This window comes from Pyrus communis, chromosome 5 (genome assembly GCF_963583255.1).
Source record: "Pyrus communis chromosome 5, drPyrComm1.1, whole genome shotgun sequence".
Taxonomy (NCBI): Eukaryota; Viridiplantae; Streptophyta; class Magnoliopsida; order Rosales; family Rosaceae; genus Pyrus; species Pyrus communis.
In genome coordinates, this window is record NC_084807.1 from 23,875,085 (window position 1) to 23,900,131 (window position 25,047).

General features: G+C 37.9%; 4 protein-coding genes across 4 annotated transcripts; 1 reads left to right on the forward strand and 3 right to left on the reverse strand.

The window, feature by feature from the left end:
- Nucleotides 1–1,546: 1,546 nt before the first annotated feature.
- LOC137734153 (uncharacterized) lies at nt 1,547–4,357 on the reverse strand. Its single transcript, XM_068473450.1, has 3 exons — nt 3,666–4,357; nt 3,050–3,430; nt 1,547–2,421 (listed from the first exon to the last, which is right to left on the reverse strand). Exons 1-3 carry the CDS (start codon nt 3,963–3,965, stop codon nt 1,789–1,791), a joined length of 1,314 nt encoding a protein of 437 aa, XP_068329551.1. The 5' UTR covers nt 3,966–4,357; the 3' UTR covers nt 1,547–1,788.
- A 4,050-nt stretch (nt 4,358–8,407) lies between these two features.
- LOC137734943 (uncharacterized) lies at nt 8,408–11,768 on the reverse strand. The gene is made up of 2 exons (XM_068474279.1): nt 11,128–11,768; nt 8,408–8,954 (listed from the first exon to the last, which is right to left on the reverse strand). The coding sequence occupies exons 1-2, from the start codon at nt 11,511–11,513 to the stop codon at nt 8,720–8,722; spliced, it is 621 nt and encodes a 206-aa protein (XP_068330380.1). The 5' UTR covers nt 11,514–11,768; the 3' UTR covers nt 8,408–8,719.
- Nucleotides 11,769–14,255: 2,487 nt separating this feature from the next.
- On the reverse strand, nt 14,256–17,058 carry LOC137735563 (transcription factor MYB1-like). The gene is made up of 2 exons (XM_068474987.1): nt 16,731–17,058; nt 14,256–15,537 (listed from the first exon to the last, which is right to left on the reverse strand). The coding sequence occupies exons 1-2, from the start codon at nt 17,023–17,025 to the stop codon at nt 14,615–14,617; spliced, it is 1,218 nt and encodes a 405-aa protein (XP_068331088.1). The 5' UTR covers nt 17,026–17,058; the 3' UTR covers nt 14,256–14,614.
- Nucleotides 17,059–20,628: 3,570 nt separating this feature from the next.
- LOC137734446 (uncharacterized) lies at nt 20,629–21,372 on the forward strand. Its single transcript, XM_068473711.1, has one exon. The coding sequence runs from the start codon at nt 20,629–20,631 to the stop codon at nt 21,370–21,372; it is 744 nt and encodes a 247-aa protein (XP_068329812.1).
- The last annotated feature ends 3,675 nt before the right edge of the window (nt 21,373–25,047 follow it).

The following is a 25,047-nucleotide window of genomic DNA, read 5'->3' on the forward strand; positions in this document are numbered from 1 at the left end:
TACATTAATATCTCATTTCAGTTTGGGGAAAAAGTTAAAGACACATTAGAAAAATTCAGTAAGAAGCCTAATTGTAATTGGAAGCCCAATCACTATATATTCGTAGTAAATCAAGCTCAAATTCATGCGTAGAGTCCAAAACGAGGTATATGTAAATTCACAATCATGCCATGCCTAAATAAATTATAATTCATGATTCGAACATTTGAAAAATTCACACTTACATATACAAAACTACACGTCTTCATCATGTCAGGATCTATCAAAACAAGCTTACAATATTAATGCATTAAAATTTAAATTCAAACGTCAAGCCACTCTTCACACAACACGATTAAGTGAGCCCAAGTCACATAACGGAGCTTGTCAAAAGAGTTGTGGTGTGGACGATTATAAAAGTTCGTTGGGTTTATGTGGAAGTCAAGCTTGTGGAGATTTAGGCCTGCTTGGGAGCACCAAAATTTCAAGCCCATAACTGTAGTTTTACGGGTTAAGGCTATGAGAGATAATTCCCTATCGATTTCTTTACAAACCAACTAAAATGCTTCAAACCTAACCGAATTCAGGAACTTAATTCGACTAGGTTTATGCGTTGACACAGTATGATCTTCAGATGTGCACCTCGTTGTAACATGTTGGATGAACCTTACCATTTTAAGATAGAAAAGAAATCAAAGAAGAAAATAGAGGAGTATAGCCAAAAATGAAACTTTGTTGTGTTACTTGGTGCAACAAAGAAGGAATTCTGGGCAAAATGGTTAACCTAGCCTTCACGTGGCTACTAACTCTCTACAATACTAACCCAAAGAGGCATGATGTACCTACAAAAATGGAAAAGAGAAGGGGTGTGCTATCCACACACCTCATTTTACTTCTCACACAACCCTTGTTAATTTCTGTCCGTTGATCTTTTTCAATTTATCTTATCCGATAGCCGAAAATTCAAAAAACGTGTGAGAAGTAAAATGGGGTTTGTGGATATCACACCCTAAAGAAAAAGGAAGACTTAACAAAACAAGAAGAAGTGAGAAACCCAAGGGATTATCCAGTTAGGATTTTGAGGAATTCCCCCGTCGATCAATTGAAGCCTTCAGCACGCTTGAATGGGGGGATGGACCAAGCAGGCCAAGCAATCTCTAAGTGCTGGAAAACCCTAATTCATGAGCTTTAGCCTTTCCTTCATTATGACCTTTGCCATCAGCCTCCTTTACCCTTCAAAATTACCCATATTAGAAACCCTAATTAGGCACTTCAAAACCAACAACCAAGGATATCTCTTTCACGCTAAACTAGGGGCCTTTTAGCTCCCACATCACACATTACTCATGCAAGTTATAATTTGTTGTTATAGTTATTTAGTCATTGCTAATAGGGGTTGTTGGTTTATCTGGAATATCTCCTAAGACATGCTTTTCTTTTGAGGTATCTCAAGGCCTAGAGTCGGAAACAAACCAAGGGAGATAAGCGTCCCAAAGCCCAAGTTCTGCTTGATCAAAAAAGTCCCCAACAACAGAATGTTTAAAGAGTTGGATAGAGAGTCACTAAATCTAGAGTCTAGCACATTTTCTAAATTTGAAGAATCATTTGACAACTTTGTAGGAGCACAAAAAATCATATGTAGGTACTTCAAATTTAGTTTTGTGAGTTCTCTTGGAGATGCTCTTATCTAACTACCAAATATCAAAACTACATAACAAATAATAATTGTAAGATTTGCTCAGTTTTTTGTTTAGTGATACTCTTCGTAAAACTATTTATAAAATCAAAAAAATCACGAATTTACAATTCTTAATCGCTGCTATCGCTGTCTTCCGAATCACATTCAACGTTGAGTGCAGCGACTTTCGAAGCACTAATTCTCCATGAAGCGGATCGAATTTTGTAGGGCAATTTGGAATGTGCACTAGTGACCATGGCACCACATTTGCCTTCCTCTTCTTCTTTCTTTAAGTCACCGGGAGGCAAGAAGCAGTCCATGGACAAACCCTTTATGTTAAAATCGACTTCCTCGATTTCCCAAGCCTCCTCTATTCGTGTCCTTGAATGGCCTTCCGTGCTGTCACCAAACCTAAACAACGATACACATGTCTTGCCCCCATGCGCAATGCTGATGCCTTCGACATTCCGGTAGTCTTGGATGTAGGACTCCATTGTGGTCTCCCAAAAGATGCTGTGGTCGCTGCCGGCGGATTTGATTTGGAGGAGGTGGGAGTCCTCTAGTTGGACAAGGAGGCCAGTTTTTTGGCTGAAGTGACCCCAAACTGTGTGCCTTATTATCTCAACGTTGGAGCTGCTTCTTGCTTTTAGGGTTGAGGGTTCGGCTTCTAGTTTTAGTATGAAGCAGTCTTCGTCCTTGATTGCTTTCTCTCCAATGCAAACTGAGTTGCTGAATAAGTTAGCTGTTGACCTTGGATCAAGACCCTGTTTAGTACAAAAAATAGTATGCTTATTTTGTGTATTAAGGTATTTAGTTGTCCCCTTCTTCTTTTTTTTTTTTTTATAAAGAAAATGACTTTTGAAAACAAGAAAAGATAAAAAAAGGGCCATGTAGTTAGGGAAAGAGTGGTAAGAGACGTGCAGTTTTGGCCCACATGTGGGCCATAGAATTATGCTATGGGCTAATTGGATGGGGACAGACCAACTTAGAAGTCGGTCTTCTCAAACGCAAAGTCAAAAAAAACCAAACTAGAGTGTGGAATCCATAAAAGCACACAAAAGCACACAAATCACCATTAAAATTAGTGAAAAAAGTCCCCAAACACACGCTTTTGCTAGAACTAATGAATTACCTAAAGAATCAAATGTTATAGATCGTGAGACTCACATGCATTAACGATAGATAATAATTTAATTATGTCTGGTAAAAGTACTTATTTGTGATTCATAATCGTTAATCAATATCAGACTTAAATGTATCAATGATCTACAATTAAGTTATAGAAGCCGGAGTGGTAATTAATTTTGTTCAAATGGTGAAAATAAAAGAACAACCAATTTTATTTAAAAAGAAAAAACTACCCGGAAAGGGAGAGGTGGGAGGGGTTAGTACCTGAAGGAGACGCCGGAGAGGACGAGGCGGGCCTCGAGAGGCATGAGAGTGGTGCCATGGCGTTTGGCGCCAAGCCACCTTTCCATCACTCCCTGCACTGATCTTGCAACCAGACACCACCAATTCCAAGCACCAAAGCTCTGGCCTTTTCTGCCACAGCACAAACCCACCCATCTCGCCGCCGCCGCCAACTGATCTCAACAAGCTCTTAACCTTCAACTTGTTCTTACCACCATTCAAGCTCCTCTCTCCAGTACAAAACTCTGACGCCGCCATCTTCACCTTCCCCATTGCATACATGCTGTCTACTGAATTCAAAGCGTTCTCTCCTCCCACTGCAGCTATGTATTGCTTCATTATGTACTTAGCCATCGAAGATTCCTACAAATCATAAAACACAAAAATAATTAAGGAACTTCATATGTGACCAAAATTATTTATATGCAACAAAACTTCATGTGACTTGTCATCATACTGTCTTACAAGTTATAACATAAGGTGTTTATGTCGTCAGACTGAGAATCTGAATCATTAATAGTATTCGTTATTTTCTGAAAGTGCGATCCAATTTCGGTCTAGCAACATAAGCATTAATAATTAGGTATAAGTGACTTACAATGGGTTGATCTTTCATGGCGTGGCTAATGGGTTGCTGATCGTTGGGAATTGGTAATGGAATCAGAGGGGCTCCAATGACTCCAAGCAAGAGCTGGACTTCGGCCTTTTTGCTTCCAAAAACGGCGTTGGCTGATTGTGATCGGTCGTTGTTTGAGGGTTTCATCCACGACTTCATGTTGTACCATGAAATGGTGGCGTTCTTGTGATTGCCTGAAACATACATCTCTTCGGGGATTGGGACCTCGAGGACGGTTTCAAGGCCGTCTTCACGGTCCAGATTGGGACAAAGCTTCCTCATGACGATGACAAGAAAGAGCAGAGCAGATTAAGTGGCGAAAGAGAGTTTAGGAGGAGGGAGGAGGGTGTGGGATTGGATAATATTATATGGGATGGGAGTATTGGGTTATTGGTGGAGAGAGCTATTCCATGTAGGACATGGAATACTAAGAGGAATTAAGGTGGCTGTGAGTTGAGTCTTGGATTCAAAGGGTCCTGTAGGGAGGGGTCTTTGCAGTCTGCAGCTGTTAAACATTACCAACCGACCAATGGCTCTCACTCTAACGTGGTTTGCTTTGTCCATATCGTGTTTGCACGCTCACTCTCTCTCTCTCTCTCTCTCTCTCTCTCTCTCTCTCTGAAACTTGGTTTGTTCTGATTTTATAATTGATATAGATGGGCATCCAATGGAGTAAAACTTCTCATCTAAACTCAAAGAGTGTTGAATTAAAAATGGGTTAAAAGGAAAGTAGTGTTAAAGCCATTAAAGGTAGAGTTATTCATGTGTGTGACCTTAATTTCAACTACCAACCAGGTTTAATTTTTTTGGAGTTGGATTAAGACGACTTTTCGACGGTTAAAGTCAGTGAATTTATAAAAATTTAATTAAAGCAATAAGTGTTTTTTCGTCAAGGATTTTAGGAATGGAGAAAAGGAAACAAAGAAATCATGGAACTTAGGAATGGAATAAGAACCTGCTTGATCCAATTTATGATTTTGAGGAATAGAGAATAAGAACTTAGTAGATACAATTCCTCACTTTGATTAGAATATCATTATATAAAAAATTTACGGATTCTGCACTCATATTTACATGCAATTGTTTTAAGAAAAGCAATATTAGAAAAGAAAGAATCGAATATAGGATATCAAGCGTAAGACGGTTCTAATCATTTGAACTATACTTTTTGAATCCATGTATTTTTACTTTTTTATTTTTCTTTTGACAAATAACAAGATAATCTATACTAAATTTATCTAAACTATGAAAGAGAAATTCGAACAGGGACCGTATATTTTTATATTCCCCTATATGTTACTAAACGAGCAAAAATCGGACGTGAATGATTCTCTCATACAGTAAGCAAAGCTCATTCACAATACACCCAAAAAGAAAAAAGAGAAAAAAAGATAAAGCAAAAGGGGCATATAGCTCCAATAACTGTGGTGGCATACACTTTGCATGCATGTATTGTCCCCATCCATATAACTGTTTCGCATGCATGTATTGTCCCCATCCATATAACTGTGGCATACACTTTGCTGCCTTTAACCGCAGCATATAATCTGACGCAAAAAACTTTTTACGCATTAAAACGGATAAGAATATAATCATCATCCAGATTATCATTCGATGCTTGTGCCGGAGCATGCGACCGACATTTTGATTGAGTCGACACTCGATCCAACTTTGTCTCTCAATTCCAATAACTTTGCTGCATGCTGCTGCTCGTTGCTGCTGCATTGCATTAGCTGTATCTGTACGTGATTAATTGTTTTATTTTATGTTTTTAGTTAATTAGTTTGCTTTGTTTCCCTAATTGAGCAATTTGTCTTTTGCAAGACAAGAAACTGGAAGATACAAAGCTCCTGGATTAAAACCCTAAATTAATTGACACGCGTTGCTAATGGCTGCTCTCAATCATGTCCAGCACGTTCCTATGAAATCTTGAAAATATTGTTTTTTTTGTTTTTTTGTTGTTTATTTATTTGGATTAACTTTTATGATCGATTGGAGCGGCAACGAGGTAACAAAGTATTGTTGTCACAGACATGCTTAGGGAGATGAGAAAACTGACCTACCAAAGATCTGCAACGCTGTCTTGCATTCTTTTTAGTGATATGCATATCTAACCAACAATAAAAAAAAAACATTAAAAAACAAAGCATGAGGCATCTCTAAGAGATTATATTAGATGAGTTCATTATCTGACCTAAATGAATATTCCTTCTTATACATTTTCTATTTAATTATCCATATTAATTTTTCTTAATGCAAACATATTGAGGTGATTATTTTGACAACTCACACACTGAGTCAACAATAATATAATATTAAATTGGGCATTAGAAGTATTTATTTATTTATTTATTTTTAATTCAAACTATAGTTCTACGATTCTAAGATAGACTAAGAAAATGAAGGGTGTAACTTTGAACCCATAATGTGGGTTTTATTTCTCACTTCACCCCTTGCTACTAGGGGTACTTCTACTATCAAGTTATTGAGCCATTTGATTATTATTCTTTTCCTGTTAGTAAAAGCAAAGAAAAACGAAAGGAGAACGAAGAAAATTTTGAAGGAAAATTTCAATGATTTAGACGTGGATTGTTACAGAAAACAAAGAAAAAAAAAAAGCCTAAGGTTCACTTTCATGCTGGACCACGTGATGAGGTGAGAAACAAAGACCAATCTCTAAATAACACTAATTAATGGGCAGTATTTAGATATTATCATGACTAATCTGTTATCAAAATGCACACCCTAACCCCCTTCAGGAACCTGTATCTAACCGTATATACCCCTTTGAACTCTCATTTAATTTTGGAAGTTTTAACGAAACACTTTCAATACTGTTCATTTTTAACGAAAATAACATTTTTACTCTAAAAAGTCACTTCTAATACTATTTACTTATAACACATGTTTATCCTTCTCATTAAAACTCAAAAATTTCTAATCATTTTCATTAGTTTTCCTTTTAATTTTCTTAAAATCTTTCATTCTTTCTAACTAATTGATTGGTGAAAGGTCTTTGAAAAACACCACCTCGATAAGTTTCTTCGTACACCGAGAATGCAGCTGTCAGTGTTTGCTTTTCTGTATAGAAGTTGTTATCCAGCTTGGAGAACGGGGCAATCTAATACTGGATCTACGGTGAGTGAGTAACTTTTATTATATGTATGTCTCGTCATCATAACGTTTCGTGTCAATAATAAAACAACAGTTTATATTGTAATATTAAGTATACGTCACGATCACTGGTATACTATGCCATGAATGTTTTTGCTCAAGAGTGCACTTACTATTAACCCCTTAAACTATAATAGGCACTCAATGCAACTTAAGAGCATAGCAGGCGTCACCAGCAGTGCAGAGCATCATAATAACAAACAAATAATTACTTCAATTTGTTTTCTTTTCCAATTTTTGGCGTTAGGAAATTATGATGGAGGTAGATTGTATGCCCTCCTATTTGGGTGCACTTCTTATCTCCTTTTATTTGTACGATCACGGTTAATCCACGTCAATATTTTATATTCTTATTGTTTTTTGTCTTATTATCTTTATAAAAAAAATTAATATGAAATGTTAATGTAGCTTAAACGTGACCATACAAAATAAGAAGGAATGAGAAGGACACCTAAACAGAAAGGCAGACAATCTGCCTCCAATTATGATTGATTCGTCCACCTAAAAAAAAAAAAAACAAAGAGAACAAAACTGAATGATGGAAAAATAATATTAAATTATATATCAATCATAAGAAATCCCTACCCTAATACTAAGAGTTGGTGATTTTTTTGGAGTGAGTTCCCACCAGCACGAGCTGTGTCTGTGGCCTATTAAGATTGTGATCGCCAATCACGGCACCTTCCACGCAGCAATTCGTGCATGGACCTAAACCCTGACTTCCCCCCCAACAAGTGACATATTGAATTTGGTTGCAACTTCATGGCGTGTTTGCTTCGACTTGGGAAGTCATGAATGAGAAGACTTAAGAATAAATGAGAAAAAGAATGGGAATATGATCGACTATACTCCTCTAATCGATCTATGGAATTCACATATATTTAGTTGAGCTGCAAGCTTCTTGTCTCGAAAACTTTAAGCAATGATATCTCATGAAGCATGCCAAGTTTCTGCACTATTATCCTTACCAACTTTTTGTCAAACTCTTTACCAAATTTCAGGGTCATTGATAGAAACATCTGGGCAGTAACCATTCAGCTTGAATGTCAAACCATATTATATACATTTGACATTGTCGATGGTCAGTTCCAATGGCCAATTGCAAGAACACTACTCAGTCTCAGCAAATACATTGCTTGCAGAGTCAATGGAACTCAATATCCAAATTTGAGTAGAAATGCCCCTGGATTCCCTGATATCAGTCAAACTTTCACCCAGTTCCAATAACTTGCCTCCAAGAGTTAAAACTCATACCTTGTCGGATACGAAATCTCCAAACTAGTTTTTTATGATCGGGAATGTTCTATTTAATACATGCTACCCAAAAAAGAAAAACCGGATTGGACGCAGACTCCAAATACACCCCATGGTAGAAGAGAAACTTCGGTATGATTGCCTGACTAGGGCAACTCTCATACCAATGAGATCAGCATGGGGTAAGATGAGGCCAAAATGGAAAGAGTCTCTTGCTTTTAGAAGAGCTTCCCTTCGGATGACCTAATCCAAAAGCCCCTCTACAGAGTCTTACCTGCTTATACAACAATATAACATAGTGAAGCATCTGCCACAAATCTTTAAATATAATTGGTTATGTTTATCTAATAATGCATCTTGAGTTACTAGAAGAAACTACTCTGGTGATGCAAATTTAATTCAAGTTTAAACTTTTAATAGTGGAAATATAAATTACACGACCTGCTGAAGCTAAGGCTACTAATATATGAACAACAAGTAGGCAGAGAGAAACAGCTAACTCCAACATAGTTTTTGGAGGCACAAGTACAAGGAAGGTACCGCTGAGTGCTTGTTTGCTACCTCTCTATCATCACCGAAGGAAACGGGCAACCCTCTACACGAGTTTTTCATGAGGGCACATTGAAGTGAAACAGCCACGAGATGACAAACGCAAAGACCATACAAGCTAGCAAGAAGTTCAGGAAGCGGTGACCCTGCCAGAAGTTTCGGCTCTCTGCTGTCTGCACAGGGGCACCTCCTGCTGTTGTTGCCAGTGCGGCTTCATCATGCCACTGCTCCGCCAACTCAGCTTCACTCAAACCAGAAACATTACGTGCGGTTGATCCACAGATCTCACAGGTTCTGCAATCATATATATTCAGTACGAAAATTGAGCAATAATAACATAGACATGAAGATGGAAAGGATACCCCAAAGAAGCATGTGAAACTCCTACTCTTTTGTTTGGTTACAGGTTAGGCAATCGGAACTAAAAATATGGCATTGGATAGAAGATATTTCTTATTCCGAAGGCAGAACTGAAGAAAGAAGCAGGTGTAAAGAACACCTGTCATTCAGCATCCCTCCTGGGAGCTCTAACAAACTTTTTAGTTAGGGCACAGTTATTAGCGTGAAACGCCATTCCCTGTATTCATATAAGAAGGTTTAGATTAGAAGTTGTCACAAATCTCATGCCACAGCTGGAAACCCAATGTCCAGTTTTTCAGAAGTACAATGGGTTTATAAATGAATACATCAAATGGAACCACTTCACTTCTAACTACGGTGTGGTAAAAAGCACACACATCTCCTTGCTCTATGCTTGGGTTAGAGTTACAAAACCTGCGTGTAAGACTGAGATCTTACCTAAAACAAATAACCTACACATTTGATTTCCTATGGAAACAAAAGAAAAAAACTATTTGCATAAACGCACAAACATTTTAATCCAATCACAAGGGAAAGATACAACTAGCCGGGACCAAATCAAGGTCAAGATACAACTAAGATTTTTTCGATAATGGTTTTAGGATGTGAGAAAAGTTTGACAAGTTGAACCGAATAAGATTTTTACTTTTACATGAAACTTTAAAATCTTTATCTTTTCAGGTATGTACTTGTTTTTACCGTCTCAGTCAGATTGACATTGGCTTCTGCCATATTTCCATTTTAAAAACATACCAAGCATAAAGAATCTATGAGATCACCAGAATTCGGTAAGCAATGCACCTCACAGCTCTGCTGAAAAGCTTGTCAACTTATAGCAAGGCCTTAATAGATGAAAGGAACAAAGTCTTAAACGAGAAAGCAGACGGAACTACGCAAGCAATTTCAATTTCAGTTATTTTCCTACCTTTTTTCCTTTAACACAAGTACAAGGACACGGGGCAATTTAAAGGTTTTTGTCTAATGGGAGTAGGAAAGGTAGAAACCTTCAAAGTTCAAACATTACAAAACACTGAGAGTAGCTTAAGGAGAACAAAGGAATATAAGCATGTGTTACTTAGAAGCAACGGGCAATGTAAACCTGAGCGAAATAATGATATTCATTCTATAACAGCTTGTGCTCTGATGATGCACAAAGGTGTTATTGAGATGATTGTTGTTTATACATACTCGATCTTCTAATGGATTCAAACAAAATCATATAAACCTAGAGACCAAAATGCAGATTCTTTTCCACTTAACTTGTGGTGCTTCTGAAAAGACAAACCCACTTCAGTTGGTAATCACTCACTCTTCATAAGACGGCTTCTTACAACAATTTGAGCCGTCTAAGTCGGTAAATTCACACAGTGGGTCCATATCAGGAAAACGAAACTGGGTAAAAGCACTTAATTATTTCTAAAACAACCATCATGAAGATAAATGTATGTGTAAAACACATGTTCAATACAGGTTTACTAAGTCAAAGTGATTCAGTTAACATATCATATCAGAAGAAAGTGCAAACAAGCCAAATTATTTGACTTTAACAAAGCACACGCCACCAACCGGCTTTGTCCAAGCGGAAAGGCGGAAAAAGCATCGGCAAGGAGTGAGAGAAATGGAAAGTGCAGGCATTCCAACAAGCTAAGAATGGGAGAAGAATCATGTGCACAGTTGGAATTCCATGCAGGGCTGCCGGTGCTTTCAACTTTAGTTATATGCTCTTGGTTTACACCAATATGCTTTTTCCTTAAAGCAGCACACAAACTTATTCTAATTTGAGCTTGCATTATAATGTGCAGACGTGAGTTAGGCGGGTTGGTCAGATGAGTGTGCTCGCCTCTAGCACATTCATTTCCCCATAAATTAGCGTAGATTAGAATATCGCTTTTATTATTATGTTTATCTCACTAAGTATAACATTTTTTCCTGCATTATCCCCAAATTACATTTCACAGTTTCACAATCCTCAGAGGAACAACATAACAATTTAACCTAGCATTTCAACGAATCAATGCAAAACACATAAAAGTAAAAACTTTTAACAGCGATGTAATTACCAAAACACAGAAAGATTTAACCTTTTAGATGTAAAAACAAAACTTACTTGTTACCCTTGATCTTGAACCAAGCCTCAGCACACTGCTTGTGGGCAGCAGCCAAATCAGCCTTACAAGAACACCCCAGCTCAATAGGAATCCCAGATTCCTGATTCGTTGCATCCAAGCTCAGATGACAAATCCTGCAATCCCTCTCCACCTTCACCACGTGCATCTTCACCTCCTCCAGATCCACCTCAACCGAACCCTCCGACACAGAGGATTCCCTCTCCACAATCTCAGACCCTGACTCACTGGAGCATCTCCCCTCCTGGTCCTCCGACCCCTGGGAGCCGGAGTCAAAGTAACTACTTCGCCCCGTGGCGGCGCTGCGGCGTCCCACTTCCTCCTCCTCCACATCAACAACCACGTGGGATTTGTCTGCGGCTGCCATTTGCAAAACCCAGAGAGAGACTCTTCATGTAATGGCTCTGTGCGGCCGTGATCATCAACGCCCACAGATGTTGAAGAAGCTCTCAACCCAGTAGGCAGTCGGTTTCTTAGATTTTCAGCAACTGGGTCCTGTCGCAGTAGGTAACCCCTCCCTCTCTCTCCTAACTCCCTCTCCGCACTCTCAGCGTCGGTGAGCAAGGAAATATCTTTTATATAGAATACTGGAGGAAAACAGACAGAGAGTAAAAATATGCTTGCAGTGAGCAGGTGAAACATCGTAACCTATAAAGCTTTCTAATTTGTGTCCCCAAAACAGAGGACTTTTGACCCCGGCTCTGCTTTTTCTGGTTAAATTAACAGGATTAGTGTGTTGTTTAGTTTAGTGATCATAAACAACGAACAATGTGCCCCCACATTGCCTATTTAACCTTGCCTTTTTGGTTTAACAAGTAATGAGGGAGATTAGTGTCTCTGTTTATTTGTTAATCTCTCTGCTTAATTGAGAAGAAAAAGAAAGGGTCTCTTCTCAAAATAACAATTTAAGGATCAACATATCTAAACCGCATAAATTGAATTTGACGGTTTCCCTTAATTCATTTGGTGGGCTCCGTACACACAAACCAATAACTTCGATTTTTTTTTTTTTACACACCAATGAACAGTAGAGATGTGTTGATATTTAGGATCCGGACATTAATGTTCGTAGCGGATCCAATTTCGTATAATTGAACGAAATGGAGCTGAAACCATTATTTTTTTGAAACTTTAACAAAATGCTTCTGGTATTATTCATTTTAAAGAAAAACCATATTTTTAGATTAAAAAGTCAATTTTGATATTATTCACTTTATCCTTTATTTTGTCTTTATTGTTAAAACTCAAAGTTTCAAAACATTTTCATTACGAATGAGGATTCTCTACCCTCCTATTCTCATCTTCTTTCATCTTCTTCTCTCACATGTTGTTTTTTGTTTTATTATCTCTATAAAAAAATCAATATAAGATATTAACGTGATTTAATCGTAATTGTTCAAATAGGAGGGTACGAAAGGGTAGAGAATCCTCCTCCTTTCATTAGTTTTCTTTTTATTTTTTATTAGAAAAGAAGTGATTGAGATGACTTTAGAAACTGTTGAGGAGAGACCACAGGAATTGTTTGCGTGAAAAGTAGATTTCATTTTGTTTTCTTGACTCAAAGTGCTTTTCTTTTAGGAGGTAGATTGTCTGTCTTTTTGTTTGGGTGTCTTTTTCATCATTTTTTATTTTGTACAATCACGATCAAATTACGTAAATATTTTATATTAATTTTTTTATAAAGATAATAAGACAAAAAATAATAAGAATATAAAATATTGATTTAACTTAACCGTAACCGCACAAATAAAAAGGGATGGGAAAGGCATCCAAACACGAGGACAGACAATCTGCCTCCTTTCTTTTAAGGACCTAGCTTCTCTACCCTCCCACTTCTCATACACTCTCATCTCCTTTTATTTATGTTAAGCTATATTATTATTTTATATTATTATTATTTTTTATCTTATTATAAAAAGTGGAAGAGAATGAGAGTGTATGAAAAGTGAAAGGATTGAGAAGCCAGGTCCTTTCTTTAATCTGCTTCTGTTTCACTTGCGTAACTGGCACGATGACCCGAGTCTTTTGTTTTCTGAGGACAGTCCACTTTAACTTGTGAAAGACAGACATGCCCCTGCATTTTCTGATGTTGAAGGGGTGGTTTTGACTTTTCAAAACATTAATCGATTAAAAAAACATAGGTGACGTGAGCACTGTTACCCATGGAACAGCTGTTCCATCATCATAATTTTTTAGGGTAAGTTGAAAATTTTCGTTTTAACCTCATGTTCGGCAAAATCCTAAATTAAACTTTTGATTAAAATGAAAAGAGTTTTAACGAAAAATCTACGATACTTTTTATTTTAACAAAAAAATCATATTTTTACATTAAAAAGTCAATCATAATACTATTCACTTTACTCTTTATTTTATCCTTATCGTTAAAACTCAAAATTTTCAAGTTTTTTTCATTAATTTTCCTTAAAATTAAAATATAGGTGTCGTAAGGACGGGCCTGACAAAGCAGACCAATTTGTTAGGTGTAAGGTTTTGTCACAAAAAATTATTAGTTAAAATGTAATTATCGTGTCATATTTCAACAATTTGTAGATCATTTTTAGCAAGTGAATTGTTATTAGCACTCCAAAAATATTATTCTGCACTCCAAACTTTCTATTTTAGGAAAGAAAAATACACTTGCAAGTAGTGTAGAATGAGATTTTAGAACCGTTAATAACACTTTCCTTTAGCAAAAGAAATAATGGGTTTTGGTATGGGTGCTTTTCAATGTTCACTATATAAGTGCCATCTAAAATGGAGGATATGGGTAAAGCAACTGTTTTGAGTCCAAGATCGACCCATCACGGGGCCAAGTACCCAATTGTTTTGGCACCATTTTTCATAGGTCATATAGATCAGGCCAGGTCCTAAGCCGGAAATCTTTTTCTTTACTGGAGATGATTTTCTGCACACTCATTTTCTTCTTCATACGCCTCTATTATTTATGATCTTTGAATTAAACAAATTAAAGGAGAAACAAAGGACATAAAGAAAGATGAGTGTACAGAAGGAAAATGTGCGAAAATCATTTCTCTTGTTTATTATTTACAAAAGTAATGATTTTCATAGTTCGTATAGATTTTTCTTCACTCTCGTTTTAACTTCTAGCTCTCCAACCCTGAATGTGAACAAGCTACAAAATAATCGATTTGGAGTGCCAGAAGCTAAAATTGGAGTGCCAAAGTTTTACCGATCAAGTTTTTGGATTTGAGACAAAATTGCACTTCTAGGAAAGCATTAACTAGTCAACAGCTTGCTCATGACAAAAGGGGTAGAGAAGTACCTACATATATATCTTGATGTAATGCCCAAGTAAAACGGCTCTTGAACGAGAGAAGTCAAAAGTGAAAAGCCTTGTAAATGAAACTGGAGACTTAACTTAATCTGCAGTAAATTAACCGGTCTGTATACATATTCTCCCGCTAAAACCGAAGCACCCCGAAGACCGAGGAAGACCAGCCATGAGTTCTAGCTCAATCCCTCAACTTCAGTTGGCATTGCAAAAGTTTGTCTAGGCACCTGGGTTGATTGCACTTCGGTCATCATTCCCATCAACTTGTTTCTTCCTTCCTCAAAGCGCATATGGTCATTCATCGGATTGTTTGCTGGCACTCCCATTTGCAAGGTAGTGGCAGCCGCTTGAACGACTCTTTGGCTTACTACGTTCTCTGGCATACTCATCGTGCTACTCTCAAGGCTACTCTTAATCCATGCAATCTTGTTCAAATCCGTAGCAATGGAGATTAATTCGTGGCTGGAGAAAGGCGGAGGCTCGTCATACTCAACAAACTCCGGCCCCAACAACGAGCCTTGAGAATGCCCCTCAACTCGATCACAGCAACCATGGCTACAGAGCTCAGGAACCATAGGCTCATTACATGCACCTTCAAGGAAGTTGTCGAACCCAAAATCTAGTTTAGTTGTTGGGACCAAAGGGCCATGACTTGGGACTGTCCTTGAAAAAGCTGAAGCATTTGCTGGATCACTTGGACGGTTATAAACACTAAAAGCACTAACACGAGCCACTGGACGACAAAGGGTGGACTGGAGAGTCAGATGGTCTCTTGATTCGGCACGAAGAGTAGAATGCTCTTTTGACTCAGCAGCGCAACAACCCTCCTTTGCTTGACCTTCACAAGTCTTGAATGAACTGATATTCCCAACTGACAAGGTTTCTTCTGAGGATGCCCTTTTTCTGTCAAAGGTGTCACCTTCCATCATTTCCCCAGGTCCCGGATTAAACCTTACTTTATCGAAGCACCGGCGCTTTAGTGTAGAATTCCAATGATTCTTGATTGCGTTATCTGTTCTACCTGGAAGAAGCTTTGCAATTACTGCCCATTTGTTCCCATGGATAGCATGGGCTGAAACTATTATACGATCTTCTTCCCCTGCATTAATTATAACGTTACAATTGAGAAAACTTCAGCAAAAGCAATGAAGCAAATAAATATGCAACTTTGGATAGAAAGGTATGCCGCAATTTACTCAGCATATTTCTCAAAATGTAATGACAACAAAAGCTATCCATGCAAAGGACAAGATTATGAAGTTCGCAAGCAGATAACTTCCCGCTATATTTGATTCACTAACCTGAACCAACAGCAACATTTTAGGAAAAAGAGAACCAGCATGATACTAAATCTTAATGCAATTCCAGACAACAAAAACCGAGGTTCGCCCACAGACATCACGATCCCTGGGGCCCAAATAAAATAGATTTACCACCTAATTAAAATGATTTGATGCGCCAGCCCTACATATACACGATATCCTTTAAAATCTATCACCAAATTGTGACCAAAACTTCATATACGTTCTTCCATCATGGTGTTACAAATCATTCTAAATTCATTCCTTAAACATTGTCCAAAAGTAGCGTATAAAGAAGAATCAAGAGAGCCGACTATACAAATACATACGAAATCACAAATGACCAAACAGATGGATCACGACAAAAACAAGATATGTTAACATTATAGAAACAACGTACGCAAGACTGAAAACCACGCTGAGAAAAAGACCGTGCTAATTGGAGCATTTACGCTACACACTGCACAGTCCAAACACACTACCAGTTCCAATTTCAACAAAATTCGAACAAACTTGCACCACACTAGACCAACCGCATAACTATCAAGGTTCCATCTTTAATCTTGAACTCATATTCGACACTAACCAAATGCTCGGCTCCTCGATCAACACACTAGGCTTACGACATACAAACATCAAATCCCACTCCTTTTGCGTGCTACTTAGGACCATCTCGAACGGTCATAATTTTTCGCCAAATGACATATTACATCTTTGATTAAACAAACACAAAACCGAGAATTAGTTCACCGAAATAACAAGAAACCAAGACGACACTTCTGACATATCTAACAAACACGACACCAACTAACAAGAGTTGGCAAACATCTTCAAATTTGAAAACCGAACATTCACAAACTAATAATTCCACTCGATTAAGCACATCAGCACATCCTAATCGAAAATCAGTCGCTTTCAAAATCCGAACATGACAAAAGCAATCCAAACACAAACAAAAACATCAGACAGAAAATGGCGGCGATTAAATTACCAGAAAAGGGTTTACGCTTGACGCAGGGGTCGAGCTGGTTACACCACCTTAGCCGGCACGACTTTCCAGACCGCCCGGGAATTCCGCGGGCGATCAGGCTCCAATTCCTCGCCCCGAAGTTGCTCACGAGCCGGGTCAGCACCGCGTCCTCCTCCGGCGACCACGGTCCCCTCACCTTCCCGCTGCGCACCGCGCCCTCGTTCAACTCGGCGGCGTTGCCGAGTTCAATCAACTCGGCCTCCGTGCCAGGGACGTCGTCGGCTTCTTTGGAGACGCCGTCGTTTGGGACTGTCATTGGTGGTTGGTTTGGTTGGGTGTTTCGGTTTGTTTGTTTGTTTTTATGAGTACCTACCCAGCGGAGCAAACCTCTGCCTTTATAACTGCAAATAGGAAAGCGATTAATGTGGGGCCCTGGCTTTTTGCGACCGTTTCGGATTCCGGTTTTGCACGGCAGTTTTTTCAAAATGACCATCGTGTCCCTCGTGTTGCGATACGTCGTCGTTTTAGTTTTGAAGGTAGAGTCTTCGTGTTGACTTTGTTTGGACTTTGGCTACGAAGGGAGGGAAACGGAATCCGTGAATCCAGTGCATGAATTCGGCAAATTACATTCACGTTCCGTCACCAAGACGACGGCTTGGCTTTTGTCGTAAAACGTAAATGCTCTCTGAAATTTTGGATAATTGCCATTTTTCAATCGGCATTGTTCGAGGAGTCTCGAGTCATTTTCGAAAGAATCTCGAGCAATTTTGCATATTTTGTATTTTTCGAAACTAAAGCTATCTTTTCATCTTTAAGCCGTAACTAAATTACTTTAACTCTAAAATGTCAAGGTAAATATAATCTTATTGTTCATGATCAACAAAGTTAAAATACTAAAATATCGTTGTATCGGAAAAAACGTTTTGCAAACTACTCGACAATTTAATCATGATTGATTATGTTGAAAAATGAGAACCACCGTCCACTTGTTTCTTATTTTTCTTGTAAAGTCAACAAACGGTCAAGTGTGCTACATCATGGTATTGGTGTTGTTTTATCAAGAAAGGAAGCACATATGATTTTTTACAAGCTACCTGAGCATGAATTAGAAAACTCCATTGTTGAAAAGCGGAAAGTTAGATAAGGGTGTGGTTGAAAAGATACAAGTGTTGGTTGAATACAAACCATTTTTCAGGCATTTCAAAGCAAGAGCATAAGAAAGGAAAAAACATGAAATTGATGTCATATCTTTTCTTAATACATTTGATGTTATCTATATTAAGGGATCAAAAAGTAAGCTAAATTTGACAATGAACTAGTTATAGTAATTTAGTTCTAATTCATCGTTTACGAGAATCAAACATAATTTCTCTCACACTTGATATTATACCAGACATGGATGTTCTCCGGATCCATGCATTATAATCCTAGAGATCCACCAATCCGGACCATTGAAATTTAATATAACGACTACAAACAGGGGGCCTACTTTAAAAGTTATAATAACTTTAGTTGTTGGATCAAATTTCAATGGTCCGAATTGATGGATTCTTAGGATTCGGATGCATAGAGCTGAAGAGGATCCATGTCCATATTATACCTACCGTTGACGAATGTTTTGTGTCTTACTTACCCTCATTATTAAGTCTGTCCAAAACCCGATTAAAGTTGTTGAAATGGCACATGTGGGACCAGCTCTTTTCTTCGTGTTTGTGATACAAAGCAATATTTAGGAAATTAGAGAATTGACCCGTGAATTTTGACTCAAGTTGGAGCTTTGGTCTATGAGTAAAAACTCATTAGTATTATTCTTGAGCTTGCCACAATGTGGTGTAATGGTTATTTTCATTGTTCTAAAAATTCTCGTCTAAGCGTTAGGTGGTTAGTTACCACCCCGATTAATGCATAGACATTTGAAAATTTAGAAATGACGCCTAAACTTTTTGAGGCGCCCTCCTAAGCACCCGTCCATACTCGCATAGGTTACGATTCACTTAGACAGAAAAATAGATAATTTTCATTTTGCATTTTTTTTTTAATAAATTGTAAGAAAGTTATCGAATACTTAAATGAACACACATTATGTGCTTGTTCTCCAAGTTTTCATTATGTTTCAATACTTCATTATATATATGTCATTCTATTTTTTAATTTATAATGTAATTAGATATATTTTTAAGTATAAATAGACACTTATTTTATCGAAATATAGTATATTTACTTAAATCAGCCTAGTCCGCCTAGGCACCCACCTAGGCCCCAGTTCGCTGCCCGACTAGCGTTTAGCATCTTTTAGAACCTTGATCATTTTAGATAACTTCGTTAGGTTTGTATCTCTTATTTGCCCCTTAAATTTTTAGGCTTAATGGTGTGATACCGAAAATGATCATTGCTACAATAGCGATGAGTTTAAGAACCACTTCTCACAAATATTTAATCAGTGATCAAAGGTCCAATTAAGCCAAAATCTAGGGACCAATATTTCAATTTTTCAAGAAATATTAGCAAATTCAGAAATAATTGAAACATCTAACAGTGACAAAAAAAAAATTGACAAATTTAGTGTCTATAAGGAGAACTGAATTTTCTTACTAACAATTAAATGTCTAAATAATTTCACAGTCAATTAAATTTTCATATAAATAATCTATGAATTAAAATTTAAAATATAAATAGTTTGGATTGTTAACCATGCAAATTAGGCCCTACAAATTAACCGGCCACGTTTCTATAGTTGACTCTACGGACCCCTTGAAGATGAGTTGGAGAGGTTAAGGCCTTTAAAATATTTTAGCAACTCAGTCACTCTCTATATATTGTGCACCCACACAATTTGCTTGAATTAATGGGATGTCATGTGATTGTTGTCGCGTTGGCTCTATTTCTGTACACAATTTGCTTGTTCATGTTCATGTTAATGTACCTCAACAATTGAAAGATTGAAAGTCTTGTAAATATGATGTAAGCGTGCATAATTGCAATTTACTGTATATATTGCTGCCGTACACAGAAGGAATTGAGAGCCTTTCTCTCCTCCAGTGATGTAAGCGTGTGTTCTTTTGATTTTTGAGGTCCTTAATTATGTTCTTATACAGAGACAAAGAGTTAATGATGCGATTAGGATGGCTATGGCCGTTTACAATGTTGCAAATTATAATAGAGCACACTCCTCTTCAATTACTTGTCATATAAATGCAATAAAACGCGGCGAAGCCTCTATATGCAACTTTAGATGAGTCGTTGACTATATATAATCTAGTGACATCCATTGTTACTTTGTTGATAAAATTTTTTTGCTCAAATGGACAATTGTTATCACATTGAAAACTTGACAAAATAATCTCCAATATCTGTATGTGTGGTTTCACTACTACTAGCACAGAGATTTTTTCATGATAAAATCTCAGACTTATCTTTTATTGTACCAACAAATCATTGGAAGTTTTACAGCCTAATAATTTTTCTTGGTGCCCCTTCTAGAAAATATTGAACTTATTACATAAAATTCTGGAAAATGTATGCGTGTAGAGGTTTAGGTTCAATATTTAACACATTGACGTTAACGTTGGACTTCTTCGAGCCTTCTAATTTGCCCAAGCATTAAGCGTATTAAGGAGTAAATATGCTTAATTTAATGAAAGAATTTCGTTTCATGTGCATTTTTTTTTCTTGTCTTTGGCCTCAGTACAAACATTCTTTCTACATCATTTATCCATAATTTTGCCCCAACCCCAAGAAGTCAAACGTCTAATCTGACTAAGCCATTTTTTTCTTTTTTGGAAACTTGACTACGCTTGTTTGGATCAGCCTCTCTCAGCAGGCCCCTCAATAATATATCTGGCTCTCTGTTCTTCCCTTCTCACAATCACAACCAAATCATTCAGCTCAGAGGGAAAAAAACCGTGAAAATTATCACAACATGTTGAGCCCCTTCAACTGTGCCACTTTTAATCACCAAGAAGAAGATGATGATGAGCCCATGATTTCAACTTCACCTCCAACTCCAAGAAAATCATCGAGATCGAAAAGCGCTGGCCTGATTTACAGAAGACACAACAAGGACAGCAAAAACCCTTATTCGGACAGCGGCCTCGACAAGTTTTCTGCACTTGTAGCTGACCTAGAAGAGAAAAGGAAGAAGATTTATGCACAAATGGACCCGAAAGACATATCTTTCGTGCGGTTCGTGTTCAAGGACGAGACTGATACAAGTGCTCCGGTTCCAATCGTGATAAAAAAGAAACACAAAAACGTAGGCAAAACAAAGACAACTGGTAATCCTGAAGAGAACCGTTCAAACCCTAATTCAGTAGCCTCGGAAAATATTGACCAATCCCACATCGACAAGAAAGACGTGAAGCAGAAGCAACCGGGATCGAAATCCGATCAAGAGAGCAAGAAGGGGAGTTTTTCAGGTTCGAACATGAAGTCGGATGAGTGGAGAAGGCCATCTTATTATTTGCCGGTCGTTGTGATCTTTATTTTGGTGTTGTTGACTTTGTCTGGGCGGCCTTTTGCAATACTGTGTACGTCTATATTCTGGTACGCAATTCCAACGTTGAAAGAGAGTTCGAGTAGTACAAGAAGGCCGGCGGCATCAAAGAAGAAAGATTATATTAGAAGATTGAGTGACAAGAAGATGGTAGCTACTGAGGGAATTTAGTCTCCGAAATGTACCAACGCCGTGGCTATACCGCTGTCTCGACGTCATGGTCACTAGAAAAGTTTGTGATGATCGATGATTGAGAGAAATTAGACACAATATCACAAGTGGTGGTAAGTGTTCTTAATTACTTTAGCTACAAGCATGTTAGAGGAGTTTCAAATATTATTTTATGCATTGGTAAATGTAAATGATGTATAATATGAGTTTAGCGTAGAGAATTACCATGTAGGCTTTAGTATGACTTGTGATTGGAATTCATTTGTCTGATGATGATCAAGTTCTGTTGCCTAATAAGATGTAGAGAAATGCATAGTATTCAACCTTTCTCCTCTTAATTTTCATCTTTTATCGACGGCTCTCCTCTTCATGCTAAACAAGCAATTTCCTCCACAAGTTTCTGATATGCATTTGGGAAAATAGTTCATGATAATATTATAACTTTTCAGTTGGTTTCTAATAATGAAAATTAATATAAGTAGTCTCTAAGTTTGTTCATTGTAAATCATTTTAATCATTCCGTGAAAAATTTGTCAATATTCTCGTTAAATGATCACGTGCATGATCACGTGACCACCTTTTTAGAAGTATTTTTTTTAAACCAACTTCTTTATTTAATGAAAATATTGACAAATTTTACACAAAATGACCATTTGTAATGGATAAACTTCAAGATCATTGTTATCAATTTTATTGACATACAACTTTAGCTAAAAAGCTATTTTTTGAAAAGTGTTCCTGATCTGCATACATATCTTGGGAAAATAGCTGTATTGGGCACAAGTTTCAGAAGTTTCATGTTGACCCAAAAAAGAAAAAGGAAATGAAGACTCAAACACCATCTTCGAGAAGGGGAACCTTCCTCTTTTCTCTCCCTGTGAGGGTTATTCTCTTTGTTTGAGGTTGCTTTTCACTATATTATGTGAGTGATTTTCCGATCGTGCTTCTGTTTGATGCCGTCAATCCTAGCTGCAGTTGGGATCGGTGGGTGATTTTTTGTTTTTTGCTTTTTCTTTTTCTTTCTTCTCCCCTTCCATCTACTGATGGTCTTTCTCCTTTTCCTCTGGTTCTTTTGCTTTTGTTTTTTCTTTCTTCTCCCCTTCCATTTGCTGATGTTCTTCTCCTTTTCCTCTTTGGCTTTTCCCATCCCCCAACCCCTGTGGGTATCCCTTTTCATGGCCCTTCCGTGCCTTGTTTTTCAGCCATGGTTTCTGTAAAGTTTGTGTGTAAAGTTCTGGTGTTGTATCCAACTCAGGTGTTTCCCACACCACCACGTTCTCCTTATTGTCTGCTGTTCGCGACGATGTTGCTCGGGATTTTCCCAGAGCTTCTTTCCGATGGTTGGCTTCTCTCTCGCCGACTATCTCTTGTTAATAACTATGTGCAGGTGGCGCCTGTGGAGTTGATGATCAACGGTGGACGGAGGATTGGATGGCTAGTTGCTTTTTGGATTGGCGGTGGAGAGCACAGTGTATGTCTCTCGGATGTTCGCTTTTGTTGGGCTTCACTATTGTTGGGCTCATTTTCTGTGTTTTCTTTGTTTTTAGGTCCATTCTTTGTTTGTTTCTAGAAATAAATTGGACCTTTGTTTTCTGTGTTAGTGTGTGTTTGTTTTAATAAACACTCGGCCACTTTCCAAAAAAAAAGAAAAAAGAAATTGTTCATCAAAAAAATGAAAAGGAAAAGAAAAAAGAAACAAGAACACAAGTAGACTCTCTTCAATGGCCTCAAATTTGGGGGTTGCATGATCACAGCCCATATTGTCCTACAAATTTTGGAGGTGTATCAGGCCCTAACTTGTATGAGCCATATTAGTCCATCTCTCTTGCTTTTTGTTAATTAATGTATGATCTTTGCTAGGTAAGATCAAGTAGAGGGATTAGATGAAAGCTAATGGTAATACCATCCTTATCCTGATTTACATCCTTATAGGATAACTATATCTTAAATAAATAAAAAAATTAGGGTGGTTAATCCACTGGTCCAACCCGTGACCTCGAGTCCTCGACTCAAGACCCACGGCAAGTTACACCAACTTGAAACAAATATAGTACTCGATGTTTACAAGATTAATAAATTGATAACTATTCTCAATTTTCCTATCAAAAAATGAGTTCTTGTATTATTACAATCTTGTTTTTATATCATTTTGCATGACACGAATTGTGACAACCCGTTCTAAATTTTAAGTTTTTATTTTATTTTAAAAGCGTGAATTTACGAAATTGCCCTACAGGTAAGGACTTTGACTTCCGTTGACCATCGGCTTGCGAGATGTGGGACTTATTATTTTAGCATATCCTCGTAGTACTCGTTGGTACGAATGTATAGGCGAAAGCCGTTTGCGAGTCCGGATTATAACGGTATAGTTACAGACGTTCGAAATTGGTTATTCAAGGTTTAGTTTTAATTAAATTAAATCCCCACTCTGTGGGGTGAAGCCAAATCAAAAATAAGGAGAGAAAAAAGAAAAAAAGGCTAAGTAGCCTCCCCATCGACCCACACCCACCTCAAGCTCCCATTTTCCAAGGTCGATTCCGGCCAACTCCGGTGGATTTTTTCAACGCCACCAACCATCTTGAAACTCTCATTCCCCTCTACAAAACTCACCCAAGAACCACCTTGATTAACCATGGTATATGGCGGTTGGAGGCCACGAAAGTTGACGAAAATCAACGGTGCTCTGGCCACTCTTTTCGATTTTTCGGTAAATCGGCAAAGCGATGGCAGATGCCACCACTTGGGCTTTGTAGCCCATCATCCCAGGAGCAAAACCCAACCAACCTTGACCCCGTTGGACCACTGTAGAAGACGAATCGACACCGGGAAGCTTTAGGCACCCGCCAGCTTTGTGGGCAAAATTGACCATCTTCCGTCCACTTTTGGACTTCATGGCAGGTATGAAAAGTTACTCCACTTACTGAGATCTTCATTTCTGTGAAGTTTGAGAATTTTTGGAAATAGTTGGATTTTCCGGCGAGTCAGGGCAGCCGACTGCCATCCATGGTGGCGCGTACGGCGGCGCGTGGCCAGTGGGCCGCCAATGCTATTTTTAGGCTATGTCAAATGTCTTGAATTCAGTTTTGATATTTGAATGACGTAGGTTGATTGTTGGAACCTAAATTCGTTACGATACGTTACTTGATAAAAATGTGAATCGACAATCCGACCGTTGGATCGTCACCAAACTTGGATACATTATAATACGTAATATTTAAAGATCATAGGAATTTATGGATCGGGAATCCGACGTACGGATCTTCCCGAATTGGATTTGTAAGTTAGTAAAATAAATGTTCACGTCCACTTGGTTTTGGGCAATTGGCGAAGATCCAACCGTTGGATCATAATGAAATTTTAATATGTTATTCTAGAAGCATATTGTGGATCTTTGGGAGTTGTGGATTGGAAATCTGATATGCGGATCTTCTGGGTCGAGTTATACAGGGTGTAGAAAGATCGACAGTTGACTTGTGGTCAATGGGTCTCGAACTATTTTAGAATGTCCTTGAGGATGCGTTTTACGTGAATTACATATTCCATTGATAAGAGTTTTGAGATATGATTCGATAATTGGTCGCAGGCGCCAATCATTCGGGACGCCTCGATGCATGCGCTAGAGAATCATAGCGTGGACTTCAGGTGAGTGGATCTTTTCCTTTTATCATACATATT